Genomic DNA, 18,466 nt, shown 5'->3' on the forward strand with positions numbered 1-18,466 from the left:
TAGTCACCTTCCTTCTTTTGCTGTTCTTACAGTTCATGCCAGTCCTACATCCTCCCATCTATCTTCCACGGAGCCCTTTTTGTTAGCCTCACCCGTCTTTCTCCACCATCACTTGTAGTGGTGCAGCTGAAACCTAGCTCTGACCATGCCTTACCTTTTCAACCTAAAACACTTTGTTTTAGTATGAGTCTCTCCTTTAACTGGCACCATCTTCCCTTGCTAGCCTTGGCTTTTCTCTCTCTGTATGCACCCCCACCCCACCAGCTATAGAAAGTCTCTTAGTCCTTCCCAGCAAGACTAGACCTTTGAACTTCCCACCACTAACCTCCATGCTTCTATGAAGCCCAGCTCAGTGAGCTATGGCCCTTTCAGCCCATTCTTTGCCCCTAACTCCTGTTAGTGCAGTCTAAGTAAACTGTCCTAAACACATGGTATTTTGGCTGGACACAGGAACACTGCTTAGTACTTGACTGGACAGAAATAGAATGTGCTGGAAGCTGGAATATCTAAGAACAAAAAAAGTCGAAAGTAGCAGAATTCAACCTTGGCCTAGCAATAAAAAAGGAAATGAGTCTGACTAAAAGATACTGGCTTCCAGTAGGAAACAGTGAAAGTTTCTGTTAAATAAGCAAGTCTCGAAGAAGGAACCATGAGATACGTGCTGAGCGCTGATAGTCCCCAGAAGATAGGAAAGGGATGCAACTGCTGTAACATGTGAGAGTTACTGATTGCTGAAGGAAGAGGGTTGGTGCTGGGAACCAGTTGTCCGAGATTTATAGGATTGAAGATAATAAAGTTCCAAAAGACTCGTGCTACCCCAACCCTCAAAGTTCCCTTCCTCGGGATTATTATGTTGTTCTGTGGGTCCATATTTGGAGGATATCATTGAAAGTCTTGACCCCCTGGCCTGTGCCTCACAGTGTGGTGTCCAGAACTTCAAGCGCCGGGAGAAGTGCTTCAAATGTGGTGTGCCCAAATCAGGTGAGCTGTGCTAACTGGGAGTGGAAAGAGGCATGAAGGCCAGTGTGTAGGGGCTGGTGAGGGGTGGGGAAAATGACCAGCCATGGAGCCTCTACCTTCATCATCAGCGTATCTCCCACCATTCCTGACAGAGGCAGAGCAGAAGCTGCCCCTTGGCACTCGACTGGATCAGCAGGCACTGCCACTGGGTGGACGGGAGCTAAGCCAGGGCCTACTCCCACTGCCGCAGCCCTACCAGACCCAGGGAGTGCTGACCTCGCAAACCCTATCACAGGGCTCAGAGCCAAGCTCAGAGAACGCCAATGACAGTGAGTCAGTTGTTCTTCCCCCATTCCTTTATACCCTAGGGCATCTGGTGTGGGACCTGTGAGGCCAAAGAAATGGTAATGAACAGTACTTGGTCTTTATTGAGGGAGAGTGTTTCTACCTGGTGTGGGATAAATGTATGATACAGAGAGAGCAGAGGGAAGAGCTGTCCGCAGACTAATTTGGAGTTCCTAATTTGAGAGACTGCTGGCACCTGGACTGACAAGCAGAGTTTATTCAAGAGAAAGAGTGAAAGGAAGCATAGGGTACATGAGTACAGAAAGAAACAAGAGAACAGGGAGGAGTGGGGAATCTATAAGTGAACAGACTGTCAGCAGTGCTTCCTAACACTGGGCCCTCTCCCGCAGCCATTATCTTACGCAACCTGAACCCACACAGCACTATGGACTCCATCCTCGGGGCCCTAGCACCCTATGCGGTGCTGTCCTCTTCCAATGTCCGTGTTATCAAGGACAAGCAGACCCAGCTGAACCGAGGCTTCGCCTTCATCCAGCTCTCCACCATCGTGGTGAGGGCGGCACAGGGGGGGGGCCCGGGCAACCATGGTCCTGGCCCCCAGGGTCGGGAGGGGGGAACCTTTTACCCCATCCACAACGCGGTCCCAGTCTGGAAATGGGGCAATGGAGCCGGGGGGCCTCCCCGGGCCTGACCCTTGGGTCCCTGCCACCCCTCCACCCTTAGGAAGCAGCCCAGCTGCTACAGATCCTGCAGGCCCTGCACCCTCCGCTCACCATCGATGGCAAGACCATCAACGTGGAGTTTGCCAAGGGTTCTAAGAGGTCAGATCCCCATCTAAGCTCCCTCACAGCTTGCCCCCCCCACATACCTTGGGGGATCCCTGTTTCATTTCCAGTTTCTACTATCCTCCCCAGGGATATGGCCTCCAATGAAGGCAGTCGCATCAATGCTGCCTCTGTGGCCAGCACTGCCATTGCTGCTGCCCAGTGGGCAATCTCACAGGTATTTGGCCTCCTCTGCCTTCATCACCCTGGCACCTGACTTTCTTAACCCTTCTGTATTCTTTCTGCAAACAACAAAGTGGGCTTGTTATCAAAATGTTGTTCCCTGTTACAACAAGTGTTACAGGTCTTCCTACCTTTGCTCCTTTTCTTCCTGCCTTTATAGATAGTGATCCATTCTCACTCCATCCTTTCTATCATTCCCAGTCACCTTTTGGACTTTTTAAAGATTTGTTGTTACTTTATTTTTATGAGTGTTTTGCCTGTACCTGTACATGTGCACCATATGCGTGCGCAGTGCCTGCAGAAGTCAGAAGAGGGTATCTGATCCCTTGGACCTAGAATTTTGAATGCTTCTGAACAACCATGTGGGTGCTGGGAACCTAACCTGGGTCCTTTCAAGAGCAACAAGTGTTCTTGTTTTGTTTTGTTTTGTTTTTCGAGACAGGGTTTCTCTGTGTTGCCCTGGCTGTCCTGGAACTCACTCTGTAGACCAGGCTGGCCTGGAACTCAGAAATCCGCCTGTCTCTGCCTCCCAAGTGCTGGGATTAAAGGTGTGCGCCACCACTGCCTGGCTACGAACAAGTGTTCTTATTTGCTGAGTCATCTCTCCATCCCTGTTTTGGCAGTTGGTGCTCTATGCTGTTGGGTAGAAATTTTTTTAATAGTTCTGAGTTGGTATACTTTGTTGCATATTCTTTGAGTGTGATGTGCTGTTTATTTAAGTATATTTAAGTTTATTTAAGTATATGTGCCATGAATAAAAAGGACTTTATAAATATTTTTTAAAAAACTTTGGGAGCCAGGTATGGTGGTAAACACCTGTAATCGCAGTTCTTATGAGGTAGAGGCAAGATGATCAAGTGCTGAAGGCCAGTCTTTGACTCTATTGACCTCAAAGTCAAAAACCAAAAAAAAGTAAAAATTTTGGTAGAACAGAATTAAGACTAGGAGGATAGAAAGATATGATGATGCGTGCCTATATTTCTAGTGCTTATGTAGGGAATGGCGGCAGAGTCAGGAAGATTGCCACAAGTTCCAGATCAGCATGGGCTACATAGTTGTAGGTGGGAGAGAAGGAAGAGGAAAACCAAAGGAAAGAGATTGGGGTTGTCTTATTTGGTATGAGGAGTAACACATGTACCTCATCAGTGTCAGCATAGGGTGCATTTGGGCATGTGGCCTTTTTCTAGTCTCTCTTTTCTTCACTGTTCTCTTGTGACCAGGACCCTTTGTTTTTACTTAAGACTACATGCTTTTCTGTCAAGAAAATCCTAGCTCTATATGTAGGGACAGGTGCTTCTAGCAGATGTCTCCATTTAATTTAATCCCTCCTGATCTAATGATCTCTCTTCTGTCCCTCAGGCCTCCCAGGGTGGAGAGAGTGCCTGGGCTGCCCCCGAGGAGCCACCGGTTGACTACAGCTACTACCAACAGGATGAGGGCTATGGCAGCAGCCAGGGAACAGATTCTCTCTATACCCATGGCTACCTTAAGAACGCCAAGGCCCCTGGCATGACTGGGACGAAAGGGGACCCAGCTGGAGCAGGTGAGCCTCACCCTCTCTTGTTAAGCCTACTTGTGGGGCCTGAAGGCCTGCAATCATATGCTCTGACATTCATGAGTGTTCATTCTCCTTGGGTTTTTCTTTTCAGGTTCTGAGGCTTCCCTTGAGTCTGGCCCAGACTCTGTGTCACTGCAAGCTTTCTCTCGAGCCCAGCCTGGTGCTGCCCCTGGGCTGTATCAGCAATCAGCTGAGGGGAGCAGTGGCCAGGGCACTGCTACCAACAGCCAGGTGAGGATGTCATTGGTACACTGGGGAGGCTGGTAGGCTGGCAAGGTACATCCTGAGTGGGCAGGGTGGTATTAACAGACACTGAGTCCTGTTCCCTTATGTGACCCATGAGTAGTCATATACCATCATATCACCTGCTGTGCTCAAGTCTGAGCTCCAGAGCCCTACTCATCCCAGCTCTGCCTTACCACCGGCCACCAGTCCCACTGCCCCAGAGTCCTACAGCCAGTACCGTGAGTATCCATAGCCTGTGGGTAAGGGTGTGGACTTCTCTAAACAGAGAGGAATTCGACAACCTTCCCTTTGCTCCCCACAGCTGTTCCTGATGTCTCTACTTACCAATATGATGAGACATCTGGCTACTACTATGACCCTCAGACTGGTCTATACTATGATCCCAACTCCCAGGTAAGCCACAAGGTAGCCTAGGGAAAACTGGTGTGTGCCTTTGTGACAGCTACCCCTACACATTCTTCCTCATGTTCCCTCTTCCCATTCTCTCCCTCAGTATTACTACAATGCTCAGAGTCAGCAGTACCTATACTGGGATGGGGAGCGGCGGACCTACATACCTGCCTTGGAGCAGTCTGCTGATGGACATAAGGACACGGGGGCATCATCTAAGGAGGGCAAAGAGAAGAAAGAGAAGCATAAGACAAAGACAGCCCAACAGGTGAACTTCCAGCTGTCACTTGGCTGTTTGGAGTCTATGTTCTGTTACCTCTTGTTCTCTCCTGCTGTAGGAAGTCGGGTGGCAGATGGGCATGGACAGGGATAGTAACTACTTCAGATAGACAGTACTCCTGAGCTAGATCTATTTTGGGGGTACTATAGCAGGACCACCAACCACCGTGAGGTGACTTGTACCATCTGAGTGAACTCTGACAGCTTTTTTCTGTCCTACAAAGGGAACCTTCATGCTGGTGGTGGGTGTGTATTGATCCCAGAGAAATTCTCATAGGCTCATAAGGACTTGAATAGGAGAAGAAACACTGCAGGGTTTTCTAGTAGGGAAAAGTTATAAGGAACCTTGGTCTCTGGAGAAAAGGTATGGCATTGAAGGAAGCAATAAATATTCTTTCTGCAACCTGAGGGATTCTCAAACTATTTCATGCCCCAGGAAAACCACAAAACATTAATGTGATATGATGTCACATGCCTTAGTTAGATTTCTGTTGCTGTGATAATCACTGACCAAAAGCAATATGAGTATGAAAGTGTTGAAGGGAAGTCAAGGGAGGTACAAATTTGAAGCTACAGACCAGGAAGGGCGGGGGGAGGGGGGTGGTGGGTGGCGGCGGCTGCTGCTGCTGCTGCACGGCCCATGGGTGAGAAAGTAGAGACCCAGCTTGAGGAATTCTGGAAACTTTAACCTCAACCCTCAACCTCCAGATTGCCAAGGACATGGAGCGGTGGGCGCGCAGTCTCAACAAGCAAAAAGAAAACTTCAAAAACAGCTTCCAGCCTATTAGTGCTCTACGGGATGATGAAAGGCGGGAATCAGCCACTGCAGATGCAGGCTATGCCATCCTTGAGAAGAAGGTATGTTGTAACTGTCCATCTGTACCCCACCTTCAGTCTTGTCATTCTTTAGGGTCTTCTGTGGAGCTCTGAATTTCTGTTTCTTCTACCTCAGGGAGCACTAGCTGAAAGACAGCACACCAGCATGGATCTCCCAAAGTTGGCCAGTGATGACCACCCAGTAAGTTTCAGGGCAAAAACGGACAGGGGTCCCTGATCTTAGCAGGTGTGACTGACTACCCACCCTCACCCTCTACAGAGCCCACCTCGAGGGCTGGTGGCAGCCTATAGTGGGGAGAGTGACAGTGAAGAGGAGCAGGAGCGAGGGGGTCCTGAACGGGAAGAAAAGCTCACAGACTGGCAGAAGCTAGCCTGTCTGCTCTGCCGTCGCCAGTTTCCCAGCAAGGAGGCACTCATCCGGCACCAGCAGCTCTCTGGACTCCATAAGGTGATTGAGCAGAGACTTGGTAGGGTATCTCATGTCTAGCTCAGCCCAGCCTGATTGCTTTACTCTATTCTGTCCCCCTTTACAGCAAAACCTTGAGATTCATCGGCGAGCCCACTTGTCGGAAAACGAATTAGAAGCACTAGAAAAGAATGACATGGAGGTAAAGTGTGACCCACTCATTAACTCCATCTCATCTGTCCCCTCCAAGTCTATGTCCCTCCTGGCAATGGGACTTGAAAGTTCCTTAGCCAGATATAGCCTGACAACCATGTGTTGTTTCTGTCGCTGTCAGGACCAAGGACCAGGCCAGACAGACTTGCATGGTCCCTTACCCCATCCATGCTTATGTTTGCTAAAGATAACAGCCAATTCCAACATCTTGACATATGCGTACATTTGTAGCAAATGAAGTATCGAGACCGTGCAGCTGAACGCAGGGAGAAGTATGGTATCCCCGAGCCACCAGAGCCCAAACGGAGGAAGTATGGTGGCATATCTACAGCCTCTGTGTGAGTGCAGGGCCAGGTACCAAGTGGGGGGGGGGGCTGCGTCTGGCAGACCACTAATACTATACGCTGTCCCCTGCAGGGACTTTGAACAGCCCACTCGAGATGGATTAGGCAGTGACAACATTGGCAGTCGAATGCTCCAGGCCATGGGCTGGAAAGAAGGCAGTGGTCTGGGCCGCAAGAAACAGGGCATTGTGACGCCCATTGAGGTAAGTCTCTATAAGGCATTTTCATCCCCAACACTCCCACTGTACCTCTACCAGCCTGATAAAACCTGCTTACCTTACACAGGCCCAAACGAGGGTTCGAGGTTCTGGCCTGGGTGCCCGGGGCAGTTCCTATGGGGTCACTTCAACAGAATCCTACAAGGAGACACTGCACAAGACAATGGTGACCCGCTTCAATGAGGCCCAGTGAACAACTTTGAAAGCAGTTTCTATAGACATGGGGTATCCATCCAAGGACAGAGAAGATGAGGTGTGGAATGTTCTGTGGAAGGCTCTTCTAGCTACCAGCCTGCTCCCCAACCAGAGAAGCCCTCACCAAATTAGACTTGGCATTGGTGACTTTTGCTGGGAAATTGGGCTCAAATCATGTTCCTTTTGTAATAAAATCTAAAAAGCCTGCATCTTCCATTTCTACTTTCTCATGTCCTAGCATGGTTTCTTACACAGGCACAAAACGCATAAACAGCTGTTAGGCTAAGCTGGATGGCAATGGTGGCTATAAATACCAGGAATTCTAGCCAGCAATCCCAACTGGCAAGGTTCTGGTTATGGCCCAACCTTGTTAGAGACCTGAAGTTTGGTTCAGAACCTGGATTGGGAATTTGCAGTCCCCTATTCTCACTTAACCCTCACCTGCTCTTAGCCTGTGATACCTAGACTAAACTCTTGATTTGCCATTCTGTGCTGGAGATGGTGCTTTCAGGCATCGGTATGTAAAACACAGTAGGAGCTTAAACCCTGGTTGTCCCTATACATGTTGATGACCTCAGAGGGATACAGGAAGCTTGGCCTGTTAAGTTCCCAGCCCAAGGATGTCTTCATGAGCATCATTCAAGTTCACCCTTGCTGTCTTCATCCACAACTGTAAACATAGTGCCTCACTCTCTATGGCCTACAACCTATGATTCCCAGGTTATGCTTCTGCCATTGGCAGAGGCTCTGAATGGACTGGAACAGGAAACTTGTATTGCCTTCTAACCCCCAGGCAGTGCAGCTGCAAAATGAAGCTAGCAATGTAGGCCTACTATTTCCTTCCTTACCTAGAATGCTATTACCAGAATCCCCAGGGAACCCACACACACCTCAGTGGCTGTAGGGTAAACTAGTATGGCAAACTAACTTCATATGAAGTTAAATATGCATGTGCCCTGTGACCTAGCAATTATATTCTTTGGTATCTAGCCAACACAAATGAAAATATGTTGACAAAAAGTTTATATGCACATTTCTACCAGTTATATTTGTAATAGTCCCAAATAGTCCAAAAGTCCAACAAAACAAGCTTGATGTTTTGTAGAATGAAGTATGGCAAAAAGGAAAAAAATGCTGGTAGTCAAGTGTCAGCAAATGAACCTCACCAGTACCACTAGGTGAAAAGGCAGACACAAAGGTATAGAGATTAGATGACTCCATTAATGTGGAACTTGGAAATCAAAGCAATTTGGAAATGGTAGCTGACAGAACAGGCTTGAAACAGGGATGGCATTTATTGTATCATACATAGACTATACAGCAAGTTAGGAAAAGACCACCAAAGCAAAAGAGAGAAGAAAATAACGTCCCTTATCTACAAGAAGTTGGTTTCGGTATATTATTGCTCCCTACCACCTGAGCCAAAATGCCAGGATTTCCATCTCAAGTTTTGAGACAGGTCTCAACCAGACTGCCTTCAAATTGGATACGTAAACAAGGATGAGTTTGGATTGATCCTTCTGCTTCTACCTCTTTTTAAAAATTATTTAGTATTCCATCTGCACATATGCCTACACACCAGAAGAGGACACCGGATTTCATTATAGCTGGTTTCAGAACCACCATGTAGTTGATAGGAATTGAACCTTTCGAAGAACAGCCAGTGCTCTTAACATCTGAGCCATCTCTCCACTCCCTGCTTCTACCTTTTAAGTGCTGAGATTACAGACATGTGGTACCATAACCAGCTGAAGTTCCTTATACAAAAATGGTAGAGTATGGGTTGGAGAAATGGCTCAGTGGTTAAGAGCACTGACTGCTCTACCAACGGTCCTGAGAGTTCAATTCCCAGCAACCACATGGTGGCTCACAGCCATCTGTAATGGGATCTGATGCCCTCTTCTGGTGTGTCTGAAGACAGCTACAGTGTGCTCATATAATTAAAGTAAGTAGGTCTTTTTAAAAAAAAAAATGGTAGATGGGCTGAGAGATGGCTCAGTGGTTAAGAGCACTGACTGCTCTTCCAGAGGTCCTGAGTTCAATTCCCAGTAACCACATGGTGGCTCACAACCATCTGCAGTGCGATCTGATGCCCTCTTCTGGTGTATCTGAAGAGAGTGACTGTACTCAAATAAATCTTTTTTTAAAAAAAAGATAGAATATTTGTATAGAACCTGCATATATGTACTTAAAATTTCTATGGATATTTGTGGTATCTGATATAATACATATGTTACATATGTAAGTTGCTAAACAGTATTAATTAGGAAATGAAGAAGGAAAAGTATGTAAAACAAAAAATGTCAGGTGTACTCCCCCAGTTTTTTTTTATTCATTTATTTACTGGTGCTGAGGACAACCCAGTGCTGCCTTTGATACTGTCAGCCCTCCCCTGAATATTTTCTGTCATGGTTGAATCTGTGCATGAACTCATGAATAAGGAGCACTAAATGTGAGCCTCCCTGAAGGTGCTAGGAGCCAAGCCTCAGTTCTTTCAGCACAACTAGTGCTCTTAAGTACTGAGCCATCTCTCCAGTCTCCTAAATGTACTTATTAGTACCAAGGAAAAATAGCTTTATAGGCTAGAAACCTGACATCTTTATGGTATATTAGAATTCTGTTTTCCAAAAAGACTGGGTAAGAAAGACACAGCATCATCTGGTTGAGTCCCCTATCCAAGTCAGATGACATTAAACAAACCCAAACAAAGGTGAGCTACAAAAAGGCCTATAATCTTCAAAAGTATCAAGGCCAGGAACACCAAGGACTGAAGGAAATGTCATCTGAGCATCAGTGCCTCCATCGTGAGGTCTGCTTAGGCTGCCCTATGTAAAATTCTCAAACTTCCCCTGCCATGATCCCTGTATCCCATTGTGCTATTTCCACAATTTATCTTGTCACAGAGTCTTATTTTTCCATATTTGTCGTTCTATTATTTGTTGCTTGAATTGTAACAAAAGCACCGTGATGTAAGGGACTTTTGTCTGTCTTGCTTCTTACTCTGTTGCCACTGGTGAGAACAGGGTTTGACATGTATCAGACCTTGGAAGCAGGAAGAAATGCACACATCACAACTTTCTGAATCCCTCTCATTCTCAGAAATTCGTTATTTTGTGTCTATGGTGTTTCAGGTTGAACCCATGCTATGTAAGTGTTCTTACCACTGAGGTACACTGCCACCCCTAGGACACCATTTTGAACAAAGCTTTAGTCGAACATGGTGACATAGACCTGTAGTCCCAGCCACTAGGGTGGGGGATGAGGGAAAGTTAGGATGAGCCAGAGCCTTACTTGAGCCCAAAAGTATAAGGCTAGCCTGAGCATCATAGGAGGACAAAGATTTCATTGAGAGAAGGAAAGAGGCAGAGAGGAAAAGTTCTGGATTGATATATTAAAGATTCTTAGGACTTCAGAAAAAAATCTTGTTGAGGCTATGAAAATACAGACATATTACTAGAGGTGGTCAAAATGGCTCTCTTACCTCCCAGTCACTTTCCTACTTTCAGTTTTTCATAACTTGTCCCTTATAACCAATACCCTTCCCTCTTGCTTTGTTGTTGTTTTGGTCTTGTTGTTTTGAAAAAGACATTTCCTCTGTATAGCCCTGGCTGTCCTGGAACTCATTCTGTAGACCAGACTCAACCTCAGAGATCTGTCTACCTCTGCTTCCTGGGTGCTGGAATTAAAGTCATACGCCATCACCTCCTGGCTTCCGCTTGATTTTATAAAGTCTACATTCTACTTTGATTACTGTATATGCAATATGCCTGTATATACAACTGGTAAAACTGAAGACAAAAACCCAGTCACATGCATGATTTCATTGCCAGATGTTCTGGTCTCCAAATGTGCATCCTGTGTAGACCTCACCCTCTGAATTTGATACTCAGTCTTCAACCCTAATGATTTTTCTTCTGTTTTATTTTTTAATTGGATATCATGCAACCCAAGATAGCCTATAACTCCCTATGTCATGGAGGATGGCTTTGAATTCCTGATCCTCCTCTCTCCACCTCCCAAGTTTTGAGATTGTGTGCATTTACCTGGCTGTTCCAGTCTCACAGTAGCTTAGACTGGAACTCAATGATGTAGCTGGTCTTAGACTTCCTAGCAATCCTCCTGCCATAGCTTCCAGAGTCTTGGTAGTACAGGTCTGAACCACCAAGCTTGGTCTCAACTCTTCTCTAGAGCAACATCTCCCTTTGGATGTCTAACAGACATCTTGAATGTGATACAGACAAAACCAAACTCTTGGTCTTGTTCCCTGTGCCTGTGAGTGACAATTTTATCCTTCCAGTCACGCAGGCCAGAAACTTGATGGGTCATCAATTGCTTTAGTTTTCATACCCTAAATCTGACTAAATCTAGCATGCTTAAGTTTGAAATCAGTCCAGAATGGGACCCCCTCCTCTCCGCTTCCACTTTCCTGACTTGGGCTGCTCTTCCAGCATTACTTCTTAGATTCTTGACAGTTCACTTCTAGTGGGTTTCCTTCCCTATTTCCTGTTATAAATGTTCTTTCCACATACCCACACTGCTTTTTGAATTGAGGTTGGGTGTGATTGAGTTGATGGAGTGTTTTCCTAGCATGTGTAAGGCCCTGGGTTCCCTCCCTAACACTGCAATAAATAAAAATTGTTGTTATGTGGTTCCTGTGTTTAAAATCCTGTTATATCTGGGTGTGGTGGCTCATGCCTATGATCTCAGGAGCTAAGGCAGGAAGATTACTGAACATTCTAGGTCATCTCTGGCTATTTAAGGGTGTTCCAGGCCAGCCTGACCTAAGATGCTGTCTCAAAAACTAAAATCCTATTACACATCTTATTATATGTGTATATGATGTATGTATATGTGCCAGTGTGCAGACCTGTGTATGCATGTGTGGAGGCCAGCTGACATCAGGTATCTTTCTGTCACTCTCCACCTTATTTTTAAACTATTATTATTACCACTACTGGGCTTGTCACATGTGAAGGTCAGCAGTCAACTCTGGAATTGGAATTGGTTCTCTCAATGTTATGTGGATTCCAAGGATCAAACAACTCCTTGGGTTTGTACAGCAAGCACAGCACCTTTACCTGCTGAGCCATCTCACCTGCCTCACCTTATTATGTTAATTTTTTTAAAACAGGGAATTACATCATTTCTACCCCTCTCCCTTCTCCAATTTATCCTACGACATATACGTGGGAGTTAATTTAGTGTCACTCATAAGGCTGATTACTTGGATAACCCATCAAGGCGCATGTCCCAGAAGAAAATTGATTCTCATCTTAGTAGCCACTGATTGTCTATAGCTCTCCATCTAGGAATGGGGACTTGTGAAATCCCCACCTCCATTTACATTGTCATCTCAACTGGTATTGTCATTATTCAGGTATTGTTTTTGGCAACCGCATTGGGATTTCATGGAGGCAGCTTCCCTGTCATATCTAGAAGATATTATCTAGCAGCAGGCTTCCTGGTCTTCTGGCTCTTGCAATCTTTCTATCCCATTTCTCTGATTTTCCCTTGGGTGTATGGGTTGAGTTATAGATGTACCAGCTGAGGATGAGCATCCAATGGTCACATCTCTGAATTTTGACCCGTTGTGGATCTCTGTAATAGTCTCTGTTCCAAAAAATAAAGCTTTGGTGGGGGTGGGGGTGTGATAGCTATACTTAACCTGGATATAAGGATAAGTGTGTCAACACAGAAACTATACTGCCTCCAGAAAAATGGTAGTAGTAGGTTTTCTTCTAAAGCCTATGATCTCTCTAGCCACAGGTAGTTGGCTAGGTTTACAGTACTAGGCATGAATTTCCTCACACCAATTAGACAGCTAGCTATTAGTTTAGTTATTCCCAAGATATAAGTGCCACTATTGTACCATTGGAGTTATCTTGCCAGGTTGGTCATTATGGTTCATAGGCTGTTCAGCTAAGTAGGACTATTCATTTTTTTTTTCCTTATTAGCTTGCACAGCACCTACAGATACTATAAGAACTAGTCCTCAGGGAGGAAACTTAAAGGTCAACCATCCTCAATCTGTGGGTTGAACTCCTTCGGGGATTGAATCTCCCTTTTACAGGGGTTGGATATCAGATATCCTGCATATCCGATATTTACATTACAATTTGTAACAGTAGTAAAATTACAGTTACAAAGTACCAATGAAATGATTTTATGGTTGGGAGTCACCAAAACATGAGCAACTGCATTAAAGGGTCGAAGCAGTAGGAAAGCTGAGAACCACTGGTCTAGACCAATTTCAAGTTAGTTCCTCCATCCTGTGTCTGAAATGCGTGGTATCTTCAATATCAGGGTTTTACTCTCAAGTTCCCAAAGGGCAATGGCAATGGCCTTCATTTGGGGGAATTCTCTTGGACAATCCCCTACCTCTGGACCAAAAACTGGAAGGAAAGTTTCCATTGTCTGGTGCTGGGGTTTTTGTTAGTCTGTGGCTCTGGAGCAGAGGGGGTATCATCACTCCATGTGTGTTAAGTAAGCTTATGCAGTAGTGTATTCCCCTATGGCTTTTTCAAACACCCTTGGTATCATTTATCTTTTTTTATGTATTACCCTCCTTCCCACACACACATATTTTTTAGACAAATTGCTTCTTACTAAACCTACAACTCACCTGTTAGCTAAGCTGGCTGGCCAGTGAGCTTTAGGTATCCTCCCGTTTCTGCCTCCCAATATTGTACTTACAGGCCTAAGCTACCATGCCCAGTGTTGTATGCATGCTCAGGTCCTGATCAAACTCAGGTCCTCAAGTAAACCACTGAGGTATCTCCCTAGCCCTTTTCCATGAATTTTAAATGCTAAACATCTCAATCTGATTTATAAGAATCTAGTTAATCTGTCCCCAAACCTCATCTAAGCTCCTCCTTCTTTCCCTCCAACTCTACAAACCATTGTGGTTTTTTTTCATATATGCCAATCTTAAGGCTTTTTGCTCCCAATATTCTCTCTATACACCTTTCTTCTGTTTGTATGCAAGAGATGAATAAGGGAAAAATCTTTGGGAAGAATGTTTTTTACTACTGCAAGGATGAAATCTTTGTTGTGTCCCCAGAATTCTGCACTGAATAGGTGCTCAAGAAATCTTTCAGATGCGCAAATGTGAAGGTCATTGGCAATATTTGAAATACTGAATCTGAGGTGAAAGAAACATTTTACGTTAAATATCTTTGCTTACACACCACCACTGTGTAAAACTGCAACCTATCCTAACAAATCCACTTTACTGTGGTCTACTTTTCTCTATAGCATTTAGCAACTATCATGTACAGTGGTATATGTACAGAAAGCATATTTGTCTATTCTGAAAAGATTAAAATGAAACTGAAATTTTCTTGTTATCCAGCATTTTGCTTTTGTGTTTGTTATTTTGTTTTACTTTATTATTATTATTATTCTGAAGTGTCAAGGATCAAATCTATGGTTTGCGCATTCTATACAAGCATTTCACCACCAAGCACATCCAATATTGTCTAGCAAAATTTTTGCTGTAGTTTTACTATGTTTTGATGCACAAATAACACCAGTCCTATATATATGCCTAGAAGTCTTGGAATTAAACCATGTAGCTTAGGTGAGCAAGGTTGTACAATTTGGTTTCATATAAGTTTATGCAAGACATACAAGACAGTTCTTTAAAACTATCACTTTTGTTAAGGGATGTATGGTTAGTTAGATACAATAATTACATATTATACCATATATACAATAGCTGTATATGCAATGTCTAGTCAGTCATATAGTTATATACACAATGTATTGAATATAACTTTGATACAAACAGATGTAAATCATTTACGTATTAACATTTGCAGCTGGGCATGGTGGTACATGCCTGTAAATAGTCTCAGCACTTGGTGGAAGAAGCAGGAGAATCACAAGTCCATGATCAGCCTGGGCTGTAAGCACATTCAGCCAGCCTAATTTGCATAAGGAGTTCCTGTTAAATATATGCATACGTATTTTTTCATACATGGTCATTTATGTAGTCACTGACTTCTTATTATAATGCATGTGTATATATGAGGCTATTGTTTGTTCTTATTTGTTATGTTTAGGGGCTGTTTCTCACGATAGAATATTGTTCCATGAGGGCAAGGAAGTAGTGCCCGCACCTAGCCTACATCTTGAGCTTCACAAATGGAAAAAAAAAAAAAAGAATGCTTTTGGTCACCGGAGTCCCAGCCTTCCTGCGATTAGGTTGGATGTATCTTCTAATATGGAGGCACTATCATATTCCGTTCCCTTTTCCCACCTTCATAGAGCACACTGTTCTAGGAAATAAACCTAGGCTTACATTTTCCCATATTCTAGGTGCTGATGCCCACCACGTGCACCAGGCATTAGCGGGACAGGACTACCATTCCCAGCATGCACCGCGCATTGGGGTCGTACCACAACTCGTAGGGGATATATGGCCCTGAAACTGGTGCGAGAGCGCAGAAGTAGGGAGAAACGCCCCTCTACTCAGGCAACTATGGTACACCCCAGACCCGGCCCTCTAAGGCCCCGCGCTTCCGAGCTCCGCGCAAACTCTGGTTCTTTTTGCACGACCGGGGTGGTTTGCTCTTCCGTTGCCCTGTGGCTTCGGCTTGTCTCCAGAAGGAAGGCGAGGCTTCCCGCCCAGCACTGGGGGTGAGCGGGAGCACGTTGCCCCCAAGCCTCTGGACAGCATTTGGAAGAGGGTGCTTCCCTAATTCCAACTTCAGGGATCCCTAATGGTCTTGTTTGGAGGTTGTGGGGCCCGGGTGGCATTCAGTGGGTGTCTGCTTTTGAGGAGACCCTTAGGAAGCGGTGCTTGGGGACTCGGGTGGCATTTAGGAGTCTGTTTTTTGAAGTAGTTCTCAGACGCAGATTTATACCTCTTGGAAGCAGGGCTTAGGGGGCACTTGGGGGAGGTTCGGAGTCTGTATGTGTACTCTGTTGGCGGGCAGAATTTTCGGGCTCTCCAAGAGGAGAAAAGTTTGAAGTTACTAAAGTCAAGGCGGGAGTTGGGGAGAGCTTGTCTTGAGACCGGACCAGGTGACAGTGGGAATGTTCAGCACCGACGTGGCACTGTGAAGGTATCAGTGGCCTTTGTGACCTCTGACTAGGTGATGAGGTCTGGGCGGCTGGTTTACTCTGTGCTGTGAAACCCGGGGACACTTCAGGGGCCCAGACGCTGGGAAAGGAGCCTCTCGACCGAGGCCAGGAAAGACAGTCTGCCTGGCCTTTCTGAGCAGACGTAAGGCTACCGCTACCGGGCCACTGAACGGTCCTTGGTTGCTGCTTTATTCATTTATGAGGGGTGGGGCTATTGTACGAACCCTCTTTCGCACCTGGTCCACTAGAAGTGTCAGCTTATGAATTGCTCTCTAGGGGGCGGATCAGCGTGCGGAAGGGGCGTGTTGACGGGGTATCTCGAAGTCTGCCTCACAAACAAGAGTTTATTGATAATCCATACAATAATCTGTGAAGGTGAGTAGCGCCCGGAGGGTTCTCTCTCTCTTTCTTTTTTTTTTTTTTAAAGCTTTTCTACGGGTACTATGGATAATTTATTAGGGGCGTGGCCTTTACAATTTCTTCTTAGGGATCCGCAGTTAGCTTTCCCTCACAGGTTCCAGCATTTAAACCTGGCATCTGTCAGAGATGATGCTGGAGACGATGCCGCAGGTATTGTTCGCGCCTTGTCTCAGTAATTCTAGATTACTAACCCGAGACTCTGGATTCAAGTCTCATCTTTGGCAAGTCTTTTCGAGAGCTCGAAAAGTGGGTATGCAGGATAATAATAATAATTTACACCCAGTTTGTTAATCCATTTTATCTTCACGACTTCTCAAAAGTAGGTTTCATCTTACTTCATAGATGAGGAATCTGAGATACAGGACAGGTAAGTAATTTGTCCTAAGACCGAACAGTGAATGGCTGAACCAGGATTCAAATCTGATCTATCGGGGGGTTTCAGAGTTGGATAATGCTCTCCATCCCCAAGCCAATTTAATGGTGCCATTACTGGTGCCCCCTCCCGACTCTGTTCCCTCTCCCCTTCCCTCCCCTCTCCTCTCCTCTCTCTCTCTCTCTTCCTCTTCTTCCTCTCCCCTTCTCTTCCTGTTTCCCTCACCTCCCAGTCTGTCACTATGTTTCTCAAGGCTTGCCGAGAATTAGGGACCTACCTGCTGCAGTCTGCCAAGTACTGTGAAATTAAAAGGAGTATTTGAGATGCTGAGTGAGGCAGGAGGATCTCTTGAATAGGGGAGTTTGAAACCAGCATGGTCTCAAACCTCTCTTTCTCCCTCTTCCTCTTCTTTCCCTCTCCCTCTTCTCTCTTTTCTTTCTTCCCTCTCTGTGTGTCTACTTCTGACTCTTTCTCCAGGGTCTGTTTTCCCCCAAACTTGCCAGTGATCCTTCTGCATCAGCCTGCCAAGTACTGTGGAATTACGGGAACCATGCTAGCACACCCCAACAAAACCTTGCCTTTTAAAAAAAACAGTAGTGTTGCTACTGCCCAGGCTAATACTATGGTACTATGTGCCAGGCACTATTCTAAACCCTTTCTACACACTTACTCAATCACAAGGTAAGTTCTTATTCTTAATCCTCAATTTCTGACCCGGAAACATTCAAGTTGATAATTTTACAGAAAGTGGCTGGATATATCCTCAAACGTAAGTAACTTTGGATTAATGCAAATATGCCTACGTATTACATTTAGTTACATATATTTGAAAACTGTAACAGCCTACAAGGAAGCACCGCTCTAAGACCTTCTCTGTACTTATTCTCCTAACACATTTCATCAGTCTCGGCTGGAGTTTTTGAGCTGGGGATTGGTGTGTTTTTTTGTTTGTTTGTTTTTTATGATACTATGAATTGAACCCGGGATGTTGGGGAAGTGCTTTAGCCATAGTCGAAGAGGTGGATTAGTTTCATTACTGTCATTGCCTATCAAAGGCATGTAGTGAGTCTGTATTTAGCTGAGGCAAGATAAGCCCCGAAGTGGTCAAGGATGACAAGCAAGGACTGTGCTCACTCTGGCTTTGCAGGGTTATCCTTTATGATGAGTGCCTTGACTATTGTCTCATAATTTCCGCTTGCTGGGCGGGGCTACCTTGGGTGGGAGGCTGTCCATCAAGCCTCATGAATAATTCATGAACTGGGCGGGACTGGTAGTTTTTTTTTTTTTTTTGAGATAGGGTTTCCTGTTAATCAGGCTTGCCTCAAACTAATGAGCTTCCTGCTTCCACCTTCCTAGCGCTGAGCTTAAAGACATGCGGCACCATGCAGATAAATGCAGCCTGGGTGAAACCTTTCTTTCGGTGTTCACACACACACACACACATGCCACCCCGAGACAGGGTTTCTATGTGTAGAGCTGGTTGTCTTGGAACTCCCTCTATAGACCAGACAGGCCTGACTCAGAGATCCTCCTGCTTCTGCCCCCTGAGAACTGGGATTAAAGGTATGCCCCACCACACCTGGTAGGTGCAACCTTTCTTGACCTCTCTGTTTTCAAGTTGAGCTGC

At 45.4% G+C, this 18,466-nt stretch overlaps 1 protein-coding gene across 4 annotated transcripts in view; it reads left to right on the top strand.

Annotated features, from left to right (window-relative positions):
* Rbm10 (RNA binding motif protein 10) overlaps window positions 1–7,168 on the top strand; it is a 32,125-nt gene extending 24,957 nt beyond the window's left edge. For 2 of the 4 annotated variants that reach the window (XM_028776143.1, XM_028776146.1), the window contains 17 exons: window positions 921–981; window positions 1,113–1,289; window positions 1,656–1,816; window positions 1,990–2,087; window positions 2,181–2,268; window positions 3,633–3,816; window positions 3,923–4,062; window positions 4,178–4,295; window positions 4,379–4,470; window positions 4,571–4,735; window positions 5,455–5,604; window positions 5,699–5,764; window positions 5,843–6,031; window positions 6,117–6,191; window positions 6,434–6,540; window positions 6,620–6,749; window positions 6,832–7,168. In XM_028776143.1, the coding sequence (XP_028631976.1) occupies window positions 921–981; window positions 1,113–1,289; window positions 1,656–1,816; window positions 1,990–2,087; window positions 2,181–2,268; window positions 3,633–3,816; window positions 3,923–4,062; window positions 4,178–4,295; window positions 4,379–4,470; window positions 4,571–4,735; window positions 5,455–5,604; window positions 5,699–5,764; window positions 5,843–6,031; window positions 6,117–6,191; window positions 6,434–6,540; window positions 6,620–6,749; window positions 6,832–6,957 (2,127 nt within the window). In that variant the 3' untranslated portion in view covers window positions 6,958–7,168. The remainder of the gene's footprint in view (window positions 1–920; window positions 982–1,112; window positions 1,290–1,655; window positions 1,817–1,989; window positions 2,088–2,180; window positions 2,269–3,632; window positions 3,817–3,922; window positions 4,063–4,177; window positions 4,296–4,378; window positions 4,471–4,570; window positions 4,736–5,454; window positions 5,605–5,698; window positions 5,765–5,842; window positions 6,032–6,116; window positions 6,192–6,433; window positions 6,541–6,619; window positions 6,750–6,831) is intronic. The other 2 variants (XM_028776145.1, XM_028776147.1) reach the window with 1 other exon arrangement.
* The last annotated feature ends 11,298 nt before the right edge of the window (window positions 7,169–18,466 follow it).

The sequence above is a fragment of the Grammomys surdaster genome, unplaced genomic scaffold (assembly GCF_004785775.1).
Source record: "Grammomys surdaster isolate TR1022 unplaced genomic scaffold, NIH_TR_1.0 265, whole genome shotgun sequence".
NCBI lineage: Eukaryota > Metazoa > Chordata > Mammalia > Rodentia > Muridae > Grammomys > Grammomys surdaster.